The 17,330-nt window shown below is 41.0% G+C and overlaps 1 protein-coding gene across 3 annotated transcripts in view; it reads right to left on the bottom strand.

Moving 5' to 3' along the window:
* The window catches only part of Nlg-4 (neuroligin 4), a 511,553-nt gene that overhangs the window by 50,331 nt on the left and 443,892 nt on the right, over nt 1-17,330 (bottom strand). For all 3 annotated transcript variants that reach the window (XM_076431568.1, XM_076431570.1, XM_076431569.1), the window contains exon 10: nt 13,688-13,815. In XM_076431568.1, coding sequence (XP_076287683.1) covers nt 13,688-13,815 — 128 coding nt within the window. The remainder of the gene's footprint in view (nt 1-13,687; nt 13,816-17,330) is intronic.

Here is a 17,330-nt window from a genome sequence, read left to right as displayed (position 1 = left end):
TTGTGATACAGATAAAACAGATTTTTTCAAATGAAATGCAGGCTCTCTTATTTCCATTTCAGTATCATTTATCTACGCCGAAAGCACAGTGATATTTTCAATATTTTCTTCTCTAACTTTCTCATGTTCTACTCATTTTTCATTTATGAACTGTGAAATTATTTTCTCTCGGATCTGTGAAATACAGAAATATATTATGTCTCATTGTTTTGTGCACCGCTGTACGAACGGAAGCAAAATAGTGACGATATCGAGTTGATCGAAACGTTTATCAATTTGCGCGGAAATAATGCGCGGCGGAATTGTATTTTCGAGGAGCACGTTTGACCGAGCACGACTCAATAACGCTCTAAATTTCTGTTATTCTTCGACATTCACCAGTCCGGGTAAATATTAATTATTGAAACGGTAGGTGGCCGGCCGCCGATGAGAAATAGCGGACATGTGTCGAAGTCGGTGGAACGTTTTCAGTTATTCGTTCTCGACGACTGCGTAAGTCGAGGATACTCGTAGCAGAAGGATAAAAAAATGATTTTGACAGGTGAAATAGACGACAGAACTGGAACGTGAAAGGCCACGTGCCAGACAAATGATATTTCGACACCAGGGCTCGCCGGAACGCCAGGCGGTGCAGATGCAATTATTATTTCAGGTAATTTCGACTCTTGTAATTCGACTTCCATCGCAGCAATTACGGCGAATTCGTCTCATCAAGCGAACAAAGATGATGAGAACTTGAGAGATTTCCAACCACCCCGCAGACGTAACGACTTCCTTCTAAATTCGAGTTCGAAACATACGATTCATTCAGTTTAGAAGAATTAATTAACCCGCGAAGATGTTACAGTGAAGATGGATTTCAATCTACCAATACATTTGAATCTACCAAATACATTTTTTAAATTTTCGTTATAAGCTCAAATAAAATAGTTGTGAACGCAGTTTAAAAAAAAAAAGAAAATTTGTTTGGTCCATTTATAAAAAATTTATAAAAAAGTGATCGTGACATGAAATGCGTGCCATCAATTATGAGGCTGACTGTAAGTATTCCTTCAGAAACGAGCGTTCGAGATAAAATTCAGTAGTGTAGGTCAGCGGATACCGAGACAAAGATAAATGTATCCTTTCGCAAGAGTGATTCGAAGTTTCCCGGAACTTTTTAACGTCTTTTTAAGTGCGGTTCCCATTAAATAATCCTATATGTGATACATTAAATTCGGTCTTGTATCGCTACGGTACAGTTGGCCATAGTTTTGATCCACTTAAGTAAAAAATCTATATTTTCGACTTGTTCTTCGCGACGAGTACTAGAGGATGCAATGAGAAAAAACATACGCGTGGAAAACCATGCGCGGCAGAAGTGAAACTTCTTGCAGTCTGGTAATATTTAGAAGTAAATTAAGATTGGAAATGGTAAATAATCCTAATGAAGCGACAACATGATCAGGAACAACTCTCGATGCAGTATTTGCAAGATATTTAGACAAAATTGAAACAAGAATATTTACATCATATTTTAGTTATCACAAGCCAATTGTTTCAATTATAGAATCATAGAAAATCATAGAAAAAATAATGAATGATCAAAATTTGCGACGCAAAGAAGGAGAGACATACATAACATACCACTTCTCCAAAATTTGTTAATAACTAACAATTTAAGCATCAAACCTGCATGAAACTGAAATGGGAATGTAGCCAAGTCCTCATTTTACATTCTACAATCTTAAAAGTTCACCAATGAAGTCTTTAAAGTTAGTAAATTAATTATGAAAATGTCACCTGTCAAACTATTCGAGGTTATTCGCGACATTTCGTCACTTCCGTAACGCTAGAAGAGTGTAGCCCCCTCAGCAAAGAAGTTTCACTTAAAAAATGTTTGACTTCAGCCAAGGTCAATTTTCCGTTCCGCGCTACATACTTTGGAACATCTTGTACACACTAAATTAGTGGGAGCACCAAAAAAGAAAGAGTCTAGAGCTTGAGGGTTCGGTTTCTAATCTCGGATCGAGTTGGCCGGCGGATGACTGCCGTTTCCAGGGTGCCACCGTGAAAACAACGACGCGGCAGCAAACTAGGAAGGCGAGCTAGTGGCAGGGTACTTGGGCAAACACGGTCGCGCGAACCAAATTCCCTTACACGACTGGTTCAGAGCCGTTCCTTTCCTAGATAGACTGGAGCCACCGGCTCGTACATAGACATCCTCTTAACGGGGACGGAACTAATGCACGTGGGAACTTGGGCACATTACGACGGCCAGCGTCGATCGCGTACCACCGGCGAACAACCGGATCAGACTGCGGGGGACTCTAGCCAAATTGTAATGGCGTCGTATTATCTTGAACCGACTGGTCTCCCGATTGCGTTTCGATTCGATCTGCCTCCCAGTTCTGTCTTTCTCCTACTCTCTCCTCCTCTCATGCTCTCTCGCTCTCTTCTTCTCTCATTTTCGCTCTCTAGTCTACTCGTTAGCTCCAGCCCCTTCGATCTATCTGCCGTCGGATCAAAATGAACGCTGGGAAAGCGAAACTCGAACCAGATTCGATCTCGCTCCGGCGCAGCGTAATAACCGCGATTGGCGGATCGGTTTTTTTTCCTACGGAGAAAACTGGCTATTACCCGGATTCCAATTGGTCGGACGCGGATTATGAATTTAAGATTTTGCCTGACGCCGCCGTCGCGCCCACCATCGTTACGGGATTTCGATCGGATCGATGGAAATGCTACTGGGCTCTCTGCTATTGAATCGCTGGAGAGAATAGGGGATAATTGGTTTGCTTCAGGATTTTAATTAGTGTGATCGGTGATCGATGGGATTATGTGGAATTATATCGTTGCGATCTGCTTTCGCAAAAATTCGTTTCAGAGCTGGGTACAATAGCGTTTCAAATAGTTAAAAAGATTTATTTTGATATAATATAAATTATTGAAAATCTCTGGGCCAAGTTATAAAAATAGTATTTTGTTCAAAGAATGTTGGAAATATTTGGATCTCAGTTTTTTGAATCCAGATTATAAGAAATTCTCTTTTAGATTAGATAAAATATTTTTATTTTGACAAGACGTTTCTCACAGTGGGATTGAAAATTGCCGTTTTACGCGGTTCCAAAGTAGCTGCTGGATGTTTAATTGCAAGCCTTTTCCCCGGAACTTAACAACGAAGTTACGTTTGCTCAGATTCGAACTTGATAGCCCGACTGCATCAGCGAAGAACTTAGACGGAGTCGAGCATGGCTGCTCATCGTGCCACGGGGTTTACCTTTACTCTTACGCAGCGAAGTTGGAGTAGTTGTTGGCTACCCGGGACGTTAAACCCCCACGCGCACCACGAAACACTGGAAAATAAACGGCTCCGAAATCGAAACGAGACTTTCTAGTTGCACGTTAATTCAACACGATTGCAGATCCTAGTTTCGACGATGGTCCGGGTATTAGGGGAAGCTCTCCTGAACCGATCGGAATTCTTATCAACCCTTTTGCTACCTCTCAATCAGCTTCTGCCGTTTACTAATAAACAATAGAACGTTTAATAACATCAAAGTTATTATTTAAAACATCTTTAAAAATGTTTAATGTCCGAAGGTCTACTAGGCAATGTGTTAACAATTTCTTTTGAAATTGCTATTGCCCTGAATTTGGAAAAAATGAAGATCACAATTTTTAATTTCCTCAGCTGTGCCTATAATGAAAATTAAAAATTTTCCTTTTGTGACAGCGGGTGTCTCAAAAATGTTGTACAATCGTGAAACGGGTGCCGTTAAAAAAAGTGAAATGGTAAAAATGGCAATTAAAAAATTTCTGAATTATAGTGTATCGAAATTTTGTTCCCTAAAAAAACTATTGAGAAAAGTGGGCAAACGTACGTGGAAAGATATGATGTTCAGGAGAAACGAGACAAACGTTTTAGTCGGGAAAACATTTTATCTGCGCTGTCCTAATAAAAATCAACGGGAACGTTGTAAACATCCATTCGGAGAACTGCTTAGCAAGTGAAATGGAATCGACCCCGACGGTACGTCGAAAACAATATTGAACTTTCCAGCGGAACTTCCGCACGAATTTTCCGCTCGCCATATGGCTTGTTTAATCGCATAAATTAAACCCGCCCGTCGTCGAGGAAACAAATCTGCTGAAACTTTGATTACGTTAAACAATATTGTGCGTGTTTGTCGGTGAAAAACTAATTTAAACTCCGCTGGGTACGCTCGGTCGTTTTCCGCTCGTCGTTTACTTTCGGATCGTATTAAACAAATTCGGCTGATAACGCGGCGATCCGAGATACGGACATGAAATTGGATACTAAATGGAGTAGCAAATAACCAGGGGAAAGACAAATCAGAGATGAACTTCCGGGACCAAACATTCCTATGCTTGAATTAATTCGCTTTAATCGTTAATGGGGAGCTCGTTTTTCTCTGAAACTGAAATAATGAAACATTATTAACTGTTCAAAGAATTATAGCGACGCGTTGACAAGGCTGGGTACAGTTCGAGTAAAAAGTAGCGATGGGTATGATTCTTCGAATCAATATAGACTCCTAATAGCAAAGTATAATTCTATTTATGGTACATATGAATACGTATCAACGAGTATCCACGCAAGGAATTATCCTGCAGTAAAAAGTAGTGATGGGTATGATCCTTCTGAATGGGGTCGGTGGTATCGATAGTTCGACAATCTTCCAAAAATTTCGAACGCTATTTTACCCTACACTGTTTGAAGTCAGTGTACAGAACAGCAAACACCGTTCATCTTTTTATCTGCTCTCGTTTACAAGCAGCGAAATTCAACAAATTTTTGTTCGCCGTTATCTTGGTTCGTTCATACCGTGTTTGACTATGCAACTATAAAAAAAAAACGACGAAGTGTAACCGCACGGAAATACTACCCTATTCAAATACATTGATTTCTACTGTCACGGGGCTTCTGTCAACGATAGCGTATGTAGTGCGTATTGACTTTCAGTATTGCGATTTTTCTTTTTTAGCGAGAGCATATTTTTTTTTTTTTTACGTTCACTTTTACTATCGCCGCTCCTCTGTGACAACGATAGCGTTACGGTATTCGCATCCACTTTTACTACTGCAACTTTTCTGTGTCAAAGGAAGTGTCGCATAAAAGGCGGATACGCACAAATAGCATTATCCTGAACTATAAATATTCAAACGGTGAACCGCGCGGAAATTGTTCGAGCCTTTACTAGACTCGCCAAGTTTTAAAATTGGTTTCATTAATGTAATAATTGGTGAAATTCAAACTATCTTTAACAAAATTTTTTGGAGGCGTCAAAATTGATTTAATAATTTTATTAAGGGAAGGGTAGAGTGGGAGAAAGTATTAATCTGGCGACACTGACCGCGCGTCTTATTTTCTGCGATAAAGTCTCCGTGACTTCACGAACGTACAGCGGAAACAATTCGGCGAAGCATAGTGATTCGGGGCGCAGTATATATCCGAGACGCGCTAGAATCTTTTCCTATCTGTAGTTTCTGGACGGGGCTGGTATTATCCCCTTAAATTGCATTCCCCCTAAATGTACCGTGGCAGAATATCCCCGTGTAATTTCGGATTCATGACAAGCGATTATCGACTTCCGGCGTTTCCTGTGCCGGCGTTCCCGAGGCGTTCTCTCACTTCGCGGGCCGCAGCCCCCGGGGGAAGCCGAAGGAAAATGTTGCAGGATGGCTGCTCGCAGTTGAAGTCGCGTTTAACGAACCTTTGCGCCGTTTCGCCGGCAGCTTCCGCCATAATGGTTCAGTCTTAAACCTTTTTTCCTTTTCCGGGCGTTACTGCAGCCGACGGGTCACGACCCACGTCCACCAGTTGTTCGCGGGAACTGCGGAACGATGGATCGACTGCGTCCGCGTCGGTTCTCTTCCAATAGTTCGTGTACGGAACGGTTCGCCGGTTCATGATCTCGTCGTTCCTCTATTCACGCGAAAGTAAACGTACGTATTTATAGCGAGAGAACGGGCGAGACGTTACCCCCGCGTCTTTTACGATTATGACGGCCAACCGAAACGAGGGGCAAACCAGCGAATTGCAACGCGCGGGGGCGGCAACCCTCGCCGCACAACTCGGATTCCGTTTCCGCGATTAACTTGGGAATTCGAGCAGATTCGGCCAACTTAATAGCGCAGAACACGGAGTTCGCCAATCTTAGGAATCCACCGCAATGGTCCAGCATGCACGAAAACCTGGCCATAATTCAATTTTTCAATTTCAATATTTTCATGAAACTTTTGGCTATCAACTGGAAAACATCTCAACAGAAAGTTGCTTCTTTCGATCAAAACTATCGACTTCTTTATTTTTTATTGGAAGCACTGTTACACTAACTAATCTGAAATTCTCCACATGCTTTTGTTATCATTTCATTGAGTTGCACAATTATTTTTACATAGATTTGATAAAAAATTTTCGTGAAAAAGTTTTAAATTTTCGAAATAAGCCTGCACAAAAAAGTCCAGTTTTTTCAAAAGTTTTCTCGCTAATTGTTCTCTGCGAGCGTGGAAAATATCTTCAATTAGCAAAATCGAAAATCACTGGCTGTCTGATCACAGCAGGTCGATTCTCCTGTCGCCAATCGAGAGCTAAATGATTGCTGTAATAGTTTATTGGCTATCGCGGGTGGGTTAGTTTATGTTTGTTACTGGGTGAGATTGTCCGGCAGATTTCGAGGTCGGAAAATTTCTAGGCCGGTGACTAGCGAAACGACGACACTCGGCTCGCGCGAATTATGAACGGACGCTTTATCAGGTTGATCGATCACGCCTGCGGCTTCAGTATCGGGGCATGGTATCGAAGTCGGATTAACGATAACGGCTAACACGAGCACACCGATACAGATTCCCGTCGTTGAACGACGTCAATTTATAATAGGGCTTTTATTAAACATTCCCCAGTCCCGCTCGAGAATACACCCGGAAAGCTGATGATAAAATAGCCTGCCAGCTAAATAGTTTGATGTACGCGTTCTACGTACACAAAAACAATATTCTTCCATATTTGATATAATAAGACACAATAACGATGACGAAATTGTTTTTTATTGCATCGTATTTTTATGGTCTCATTCTTATCCGGAAAATTGGAAAAAGTTCCATGAGAAAGTCTTCACACCACCGCATATATTTTTCACATACATCAAGTTATTACTGTACTATGAATTAAACCGGTAAATACGATGTCAATAGTGTCGTGTTTGGTCTCATTTTAACCAGAAAAATGTGACAAATGTATTGACAAAATTTCCATGAAAAGATCATTACTGTCAAAGGAAGCTTCGACGAGATTTTGACGTGCTGGATAAATTGAAATGAATACATAAATCTCCATTAAACTATAAAATCCTACAGAAACGTTCCACGGAATCGAATCAGAACCTACCAATTGAGTATTGGCCTGGGAATTTATCGGTTCCGGTTTTTTCGCCTTTTGTATGATTTGAATATGTGTGTAGTGGAAAGCATGGGCAGGGTCCGCGAGTTATTTTTGTCACTGGATATTCATCTAGGGGCGGGCGGTTACGGTATCGCGGACTGAATTATTTTTCTCTTATATTTACGACCGCTCCATGGTAAATTTCCGATCTACTTTGACCGACCGGGCGTGCCGTGGAAAAATACCAATGAGAGGTTTACATATGCCGTGGCGCACACGTGCCGCCGGCACTCTTTTGCTATTCCTTTCGTGAAATACGCTGAAAACGTTCTATACATATTCCATGCTTTTGCCCGGCGATGTACACCGTTTTCGTTCAGCCCCCGATATTCGGGTAATTTAATTTGCAAACGAATATGCGGAATGATAATGTTGCCCGGCAGCTGACGCTAGAATCTTTTCGATCCTCACCGCTTTGTTGATGAATTCATAAAATTACGAATACCGCCTGTACAGGGTGGACCGGTGACGTTCGCCACCTTCAATGTTTCCCCTATTTGTAATAACTAGACTGCGGATCTTTATGCATTTATGGCTCCTGAAAATTTTCAAAAAATGCTGAAGTATAAATTTTGACAGAATTTAATACGATTTTCATTTATTCCAGACCTGCGAGCACTACCAACACTAAAAATAAGATTCTATTTGATTCCGCTTTCTTAAAATTCGTCTACAGAAATGGTAAATTGCATAAACATCCGCAGTCTAGTAACAACATGAGATTGAACTTCAATTTTTTAAATACAATGCTGTATACTCTTTTCCATCATCTGGAAGCCAGAAAGGGACACGTTGTTCAGATCCATAACCTTGATGACATATTTCAAGGTCATTGAAACCGGCGAGAAATTAAGGTTTTTCCATTTTCAATGTTCTGGGTAATTTCCGGAAACGTGGATGTTTTACTGAAATGTCTCCACACATCTTTATGCACTTATGGCTCCTGAAAATTTTCAAGAAAATGCTGGAGTATAAAATTTGACAGAATTTAATACGATTTTCATTTATTCCAGACCTGCGAGCGCTACCAACACTAAATTAAGATTCTATTTGATTCCACTTTCTTAAAATTCGTTTAAAGAAATTGCAAATTGCATAAACATCCGCAGGAACAACATGAGATTGAACTTCAATTTTTTAAATACAATGCTGTATACTCTTTTCCATTATCTGAAAGCCAAGGGACACGTTGTTCAGATCGATGACATATTTCAAGGTCATCGATACCGGCGAGGAATTAAATATTTTCCGTTTTCAATGTCAAGGGTCATTTACGGAAACGTGGCTGTTCTAATAAAATGTCTCCAAATTTTTTCCAGCCATGTTTCATCGTCGAGAATGGTAAGACGTCGCACGTGGGCGGAGAGAACTCCACAGAGGATGTAGATCGTACAGATGCGGCAAACGCGTTCGCGTGTAGTTCGCGAATAGCCGAACTCGGGCCGCGTCGCAGCTGTGGCACACGACAGCCCCATTACGCGATCGCGTGCACGACACCTCTGCCACGAGGAACCGGAAACTGCACCACCGTGGCACCGTGTTTGCGCCCGACCACCTCCGAATGCTGAACGACACTGTCTGACAAACTGCTCGAGAAAACGTTCGCGGGGAGAGGGGGTCGGTGACACTGAAGGGTTGATGTTACGCTAGCTTGCGAAAGTATGCGAGTAATAATTATTAGTCTGCGAATCACTATCAATTGAGTGATTCTATTAACGTACTTTCGTATTTTGATCAGTAAAAATTAACTCGAAAAAACAAATAGAGAAACTACTTGTTTTAACACTAGGTTTACGGAGGTCTAGAAAGAACTATTACAGATTATTTTATAAACATAACAAGAATGTGTCTGTCCAAATTTTTGGGCATTTTTCCAATAGTATATACCCCAAGAAATGAATTTGGTAAATAATTCCTCAGGGAAGCATCTGTACAATCTTAATAATCGCAAATTAAGAATATTAGAACCTTGCCATTTTGACGGGTCCCGTAAACCTAGTGTAATTAAATTAAACTGTTAATGTACATGTTACAAAAATTCTCGGAAGAATATCCTGAATGAATCTGCAAATCTTTCAGATGCTGAGGGCCTCTAAAAGTCTTAATCCGGCACTGGGTTTACGGTAAGAAAGGCGACCTTGAACGGTCCGAATTCTACGATCGAAGTTCGATAGATTTGCTCGTAGAAAATCTCGAAGAAGCCGGTCGATCGTCGCGTTTAGTTGCGGATAGAATTATTTCGCGGAGCCGAGGAAGTTTGTTCGAATGGTTAAGGGAGTTTGCCTACGTGCGGTGAGTACAGAAGATGGAAAACGGCCGAGACGTGTACTACAAGTAAATTATGACGGTCTAGCGTTGTTTTAGTCCTGCGGTTGATCCTGCTGCAGTGCTCGAGAAGCAAGGGTCCTAATCGATGGCGAAGCAGGATGTGTTTAGGTCGAAGTTAACGGATGATCGTGAGTTACGCGCAATTATACCCCCGAAGAAGCGTTTGCATTCACCGTAAATCAATTTACGGAAACGCGACCAAAATACAATCAAATTCTCGTCACACAACAGGAGCTCGTACAATAGAATCGACAAATAATAGGAGTTCGTATAATGAAATCATCACTTGATCGAATTTCAGATTAAACTTCACCTGCGGATACCAGAAATTCTTAACTTTTATTTATGTAAATTTGTAGATTTTCACGAGAAAGTGCTTAGAATTCAAGTTTTAATCTTAGGAATCCGTTGGTTCAAAAGTCATGCAAGATGATCAAGTTTAAACGTGCATAACTTTTGAACCAGTGGATTCCTAAAATTAGAACTTCGATTTTCGGCATTTTCTCGTCGAAATCTACAGGACTGTATTGAAAAAATATTAAAAATTTCTGGTTTCCTCAGGTGAAGTTTAGGTATTCAAGGTATTCAAATAACGAGTGTCGTCCTGTATATCGTTTTGCACCAGTTTCGGTCATTTCCACAAAATGTGCACAATTTCCACTGCTGTTGTGTGGTCTTCGGACGGTTTCGATGCACAGGAAAAAGTTCTTTCGTACCGTGAAGAAGCTCGCGACGAGGCGCGCGGATGGCCCGGGGCCATTCGGTCAGATAAGGGAGACAAAGGGAAAAAAATTAATCACGAGGCGCTCGCTCCGCATCCGGTCTATTTCCACGATTCTTTTTTTTCTTGAATCATGGCGAGGAACCGCCGACGATCCGAGGCGGAATGCGGGCCATCGTTCCGCCGTGATTTTTCACCGTCTTCTGAGAAATGGTGGCGCGGCGAACGTGTTCCGGTGTGTCTGTTCGACTTTTACCTGTGTTGTGCCGCGCCCACCGATCCTTCAGGTAGCATGTACCATTCGAATAGCTTGGAAACCGTCGACAATCTTTTTCGGAGCTGTTGCCATACGAATGCGCGCACCATTCTTCTATCTTCTTTCGAGACACGTCCCGGGGAACTGACGGGCTGATGTGATACCGTCAGAGTTGTGCTAATTCAATTACATTGTAATTCAATTACACAATTGAATTTCACTGTATTTCAATTACACAATTGAATTGCATTGTATTTCAATTATAAAATAATTCAACTACGTCGTAACTGAATTACGAAATTCAAACCTTTCAATTAATTCAATTACTAAGTATTATGATCATATGTGTCATTGAAATACAATATAATTAAAATACAACTCTCTACTGGACAACTCTAACCGGATCCCGATTATTAACAAATATGAGTTTAAATATGATTATATTACGAGGGGAAATAAATTTTCAAAAATAAAAAATTTATTTTGAAATGTAATGTACATTTTAATTATTTCCTCGGGTCTCGATTATCCATCGGGCCTTCATTTATCCGGGCTGTTTGTCCCTCGATCAAGCCGGTTAATCGAGTTTCTACTGTACCTAAATTACGCATTTTCGCAATATGCTAAATTAATTGAAAAATTAGGGAAAGTAACAACCATTAATGTAGATTTGATTTCGAAGAGGATTGCAGGATGAACTGTGGACGATCCTGGATTAGATTGAAATTAGGTTAATAACTGGGATAATCCTGGCGGACTTTGAAGTACTTTTGTTGAAAGCGGAACCGGTCTAAAGCTGAAACTATAACGATACGAAAGTGTAGGCAGTAATTGGTGTCAGTTGGGTCCCAGGACACTCGTTAACGGTCCTCGCGAAATTCGATGATATCGTTAATAGCGGGTGAGTTAATTAGCGCCTAATGAATTTCGAGGGACAGGGCTAACGATAATAATAAATTACGCGCCATAGGAGCCGGCTGATAGTGCGGCCGAGCGTGCGGTTAAGCAGCATTCGGCGCGATTATGCGCGGCTATTGATCACTCATTAGTGAAACGATCGTCTGATACGTTAGGTTTCTGGTCCACTCAAGTATCATAGACCTCTGGCACACACTTGACAGCTCAATATTTCATCGCGGTCGTCCGGCCTCGATGGACTACGAAGGACGATTACATCAGCCCGTTATTACCGGCAGGATATGCGAATCGGTCGGGAGTAATATTAATCTCAACCTTGATAACACCCGATTCGACCCACAATAGCTGGTTTGCCCGTAATGCCTGATAAAAGCCAGAAACGTTTCACTTCAAAAATCTACTGTGGCAAAAGAACATTTAAAATTGGAATTTGTGTGCAGAATCGTCTGACGTGTCTGATCGTGGCCAACCAATTCTACTTTCCGCATATGCAATGTTTCTCCTCTAGCAAGCCGAATTTTACGAAACTTATGTGAGACGTAGTTCGTAAAAAAATATTTGACACGTGTTCTTTTTTTAATCTGCGACCATCCACATCGAAGGGGTGAAAACAGTCCTCAAAATTAGGGGTTGAAATCACATTTAATTAGATATCTTGGAAACCAGAGGTCGAAAACAATTGAATTTCTTTTTAACTTGTGTGTTCTTGAATGGGGAATTCTGTCTCGCAAGAATATTTTAACAGAAGTTATTTGTTTAAACAATATATACCAACGATTCGAGTTTTTCTTGCAGTTTCTCCTATTTATTGTTAATTCATTTTACTGGAATAAGTTGTAAGTAGCGTGTCTGGCTTTTTCAGCGACAGTACATTGAATATTTCGCGAGAAAAATTCGCCGCGAAATAATTTCGCGCGAGTCGAATTAGCCGGTATCAAGGGAGGCCCGGCGGCCACGTTTCATCGCGGCGCGTACGTGGAAAGAAAACTGGGAAAATGAAGTAGCGTGGCAGAAACGATGCTATGCTCGCCGACTCGCTTGTCCGGCCCACGAGAGAACCGGGAGAGAGAGAGAGAGAGAGAGAGGGAGATTTTCCGCGAGGTCATTTTTATTTTCAGCGGCTCTTGAGTGCGGCAGATGACGTGAAAGGAACCCTTTGACCTGAAAAAGAATTTGCGGTCTTTTTCCCCGCCGGTACTTCCTTCTTTCTCGCCCTTGCCTTCTATTTCCCCTACTCTTTTTTCGCTTGCCTCCATCTCCCTCCTTCCCTCTCTCCGTGTCTCTCTTCCCCGCTCTTTTCTTCGTCCACATCTTTTTTCCCCGGCCGCGCCACGCATTTTTTTGCCACGTAACGTTACGACGAACGCCGGCATAATTCCATTAGCATTTGAAGGCAATGTGAGAGCACTAATTAAGCTAATTAGGAGTGTTTCATGACGGCGATTCTCTTGATGCGCCGCGTACCCCATCTGAAGTAGGAGGAAAAGGAACGCGCGGCGCAGCGGTGCCGCCGTGTAAAAATGTAGCGGACTAATTGAAATAAAAAAGGATATCCAGCCAAGTGTAATTGAGGCGAGAGGTTCAACCTGGCTTGTAAATAGCTTCGAGGATTCGTTTAATGAGTTCTTTAGAATCGTCTACTGGCTTGGCGCTCGCCTCGCGGCGAACATTCACGCCGCAGAATCAAGAGAAATTATTGAGAAACGCGTTCCCTTCCTATCAAATCGCTTTCAAACGTCATCAATTCAGCCTGCCAAAAATTCGTTTAAACACCCTGTGCAGGGCGTATCCGAAATCGAAACAAGTCGAGAAAAAAACTAAAAATTTTTATGCTTTTAGAAGAATAATTTTTCCGAAGGTCGTTTGAAGGTCGACATATTATACATGTTTCTTCTAAGTTATACTAATCAAGACACGTTAAATTTTCCTAAATCTATTACTGTTTTATGAGAGACCAGTGTAATCATAATGAACGCCACACTCTTTTAATTTGTGTTAACAATTAAAGGTGACTACTCACCGATTTCCAAGTACTTCTGATGCACCGGATCGTATTGATCCCAGATCAGGCTGCGGAATTTGCTTTTCTCTCGGCTGGCGGGCAGAAGTGTGTCGTTTCGGCTATGGTGATCGATCACGTTCGGATTCCTGGAAGGAAAACGTAAATCGTTATTATAGATAACGCCATTGATCGCCGGCGATCATCTTGGGGATATCGGCCGTCTGTCGCGGACATCCATTACTGCTTCCCTCTTCTCGTCGGGGACGATAGCGAACCTGATGTTTTGCGGATACGCTCTGGATGTCAACTTTACGTTATTATAAGATTTACTGCACGGTGAACCGCAATTTAAAGCCGTGGTGTTGGGAAATCTTGCAGGAAGATGGATGTAAGTAGTACAACACAGTGTTTGAGTAAACTTTACCGGACTTAAAATTTGTGCCTTTCTCCTATAATTTATTATGTATTTGCTATGTAATCCAGTAGATTTGTACCCGGGGCGGCTGCAGATCGAAGTTTCGATTCTGTAGGATCAATGGTTTAGGAGTTATGCTTGCTTAAAGTTGATTAATCTGCGGTGTTTTTGACAGGTAAGGGCGCCGCCATATTGATTTGTAGTGACGACCGCGAGCCGTTTACCGAGCAGAATCGCCGACCAACACGGTAAGCAGCGCGCAACAGTCACTACCAATATGGCGGCGCTATAACCTACCAAAAACACTGAATAATGCACGACTTTAAGCAAGCATAACTCCTGAACAATTAATCCTACAGGATCGAAACTTCGATGTGCAGCCGCCCCGGGCACAAATCTACTGGATTACATACCAAATACATCATAATTTATGGGAGAAAGGCACAAATTTTGAGTCCGATAAAGTAAAGAGCAGCCCAGTGTTTAATCAGACATTCCAGGCCTCGGAAGAGGTCACGATATTTTTAATGAGATGTTCTGAGATCCACTACAATATTCCTAAATTTTTACAACACGGTGAACTTTAATCTAATTTGTCAGTCTTCAGTAATCTTTCCGGAAGGTTCTCGTAAGAGTTTAGATCATTTTTAATGGGATAGAAATAAAGAATTGTATGAGGTGTTACTATACGGTAACTGTGAACTTTTCGAACAAACCCTATTACATAATAAATGTCGCTGTCAGACAGCAGATGCCCCCTCGTGTCACATCGATCTTTGGTCGCCTCGGATGGGGACAATTTCGAATGTTGGATTTCGTGAAAATGGGGAGGGGGTAGATTCTTTTTACGAGGGGGAGCAGCGCGAGAGCCCCGATTTGCAAGTGAAAATTCGATTCGCCGTGAAAAAGAATATTAGAAACTCGCCGTAAGAAAGTTTCGAGGTCGTCGCGCGGACGCGCAACGGTGTGTAATACTTCGGAACGACAGGGTGCCGTGCACAGCGAAATGGATTTCGACATCCGGCGACGAGGGAAATGGGTTTATAGTCGGGAGAGCGAAGTATGGGGAGAGGGTTTGTGCGCGAAGTCTACGTAGCAAGGGTCCCACTTGAGCTGATAAGAAATCTTGAACTCGCAAAGCAGTCGAATGAAGTTGCCAATCTCGAAAGGTCGGCTTCTACTTCTTCGTTTGCGACGTGCGCGTGCAGTCACGATAAAAAAGAAATTCCGGATGCCAGATGAAACGAATGCACGTAACAATATTTTGATGAAACGGCTTTTCATCATCAAATCTTTTTTTATTCTTTCAAACATATGCACAAATCCGTAACACACGTACGCTACCAGGCGATAATAAAGTTGGTCGTGTAGGCATACCAATAGCATAGTTTCACAAAAAGATTATAACTGTTAGTTAATAAGTACAGAATAATTTTCAATCAATTGCATGATTCTCGAGGGGAAGTGGTTCATTTTAATCACAGTCATGCACATTTACGATGAGTCGCAATGAAGTCATTAAAATTGAAACACATTTGTATTTGCAAGCTAACAAATGTTACTGCTCAACAATTAGAAGTAAAACATTAACAGAAAAACAGAAACATCATTTAAAGCCTGCTGTGGAAAACAATGGAAACCGGGAACGTAGACTCTGGGAAACTATGTATAAGTAATTTTAATATTCGGCTGATCAAGCATCGACTTCTACTACTCGCTCCCGTGAAAGTAGTAACTCTTTGTATTCCAGTTCTTATGGATAGTAAAACTGCAACTCGAAGTTGATTACGAATGCCAACGGCGAATTACATCTCTGCCGTTCATTTGATTGTTCGTGGTGCCCGGTGTTGGAATTACAAAGTTTTCCAGCTTTCCAGCCGGAATGCGCGTAACAGAATTTTATGTGTTTTCCAACGTATCGCATCGACGGGATATTAGGTAAACTGCAGAGGGAATTCAATTAATTGCTGCCCTCTGTTGTGATTGCGAGTTTATATGATTCGGATTAGTGAATATATTCACTACTAATATTCACGAAATTGTTTCGTAAACGTTGTAAACATTTTTCAATCAAATGCCTGTATAATGTTAGGAATTTCATTCAGCGTAACACCGGCATGTAGGAATTCCGCATGGGCAGTGGACAAATAAATAGGTTAATTCGATAATAAATCAGCGCATTCGTTGGTCCCGTGGCTCGCGAATTCCGTCATTGGCAACGGGGACAAATGAATATATCTACGGGGTGTCTCGCTTTAATTCAACCACGCAATAACTGAACAACGCATTCGAAGTTTCTATTATTTTAGATGAAGCTCTGGTTTAAGATGAACGTCGTATGGTGTGACCAAATGTAATGAATTAAATTATAGAAGATGTATTAAAGCCAGAGTTGTGCTAATTCAAATACATTGTAATTGAATTACATTGTAATTGCATTACATAATTCAAAGCATTCACTTCATTTAATTGGTAATTACTAAATATAATTGAAGTACAATCTAATGCAATCTACTCAATGAGTACATTACTCGCTTGATGTGAAAAATATCTTTCATTTTTATCTCAACTTTATGTTTATGTTTATGAGGATGTTTTCTTATGCGACGATGATCAACATTCTTCTTCTTCTTGTTTTAAGTCCATCCTATTAAATAGTGTTACTCTTTTTCTGTAGAAATTACAAGTTTAATTTTGATCATACAATTTTTCTTTTTTTTCCACCTCTTATTCTTCTTACATATATATAATTCATAATTACACTGTACTTTGTGATTCAATCGTAAAATCGAATTACATTGTACTAATAAGGGGCCAGAATTACGAAATACATTGTAATGTAATTGAATGAAGTGACTGAATTTCGAATTACGAAATAATTGAATACAATGTAACTGAATTACTTTGTAATTATAATTCGTGTGTGCAATTCAATTGTAACTCAACACGACTCTGATTAAACCCTACAAAGTTTAAGCAAACTCAATCTTTTAACTTCTATAAGGCGTTTCACGTTTGTATGTTTTGTGCTCGGGCAGGTTTATTGTTAATTCCGACAGTGGATTTACATTTAACAGCAACAATTTCCGTCGAGGGTAGCGGCGAACGAAAAAGTGCTGGGACAAGAATTATGGTATCAAGTAGTCGCGCAATTTGTCGCGACCACGGGGAATTTAATATCACTGCCAGCCGAGCAATTTTTCGGAACGACACAAAGATACCTGAGACAATTCCGGCGCATCCCCC

This window comes from Lasioglossum baleicum, chromosome 10, assembly GCF_051020765.1.
Source record: "Lasioglossum baleicum chromosome 10, iyLasBale1, whole genome shotgun sequence".
Classification (NCBI taxonomy): domain Eukaryota; kingdom Metazoa; phylum Arthropoda; class Insecta; order Hymenoptera; family Halictidae; genus Lasioglossum; species Lasioglossum baleicum.
The sequence above is the reverse complement of the archived record's forward strand: the minus strand, read 5'-3'. Positions and strand labels throughout refer to the sequence as shown.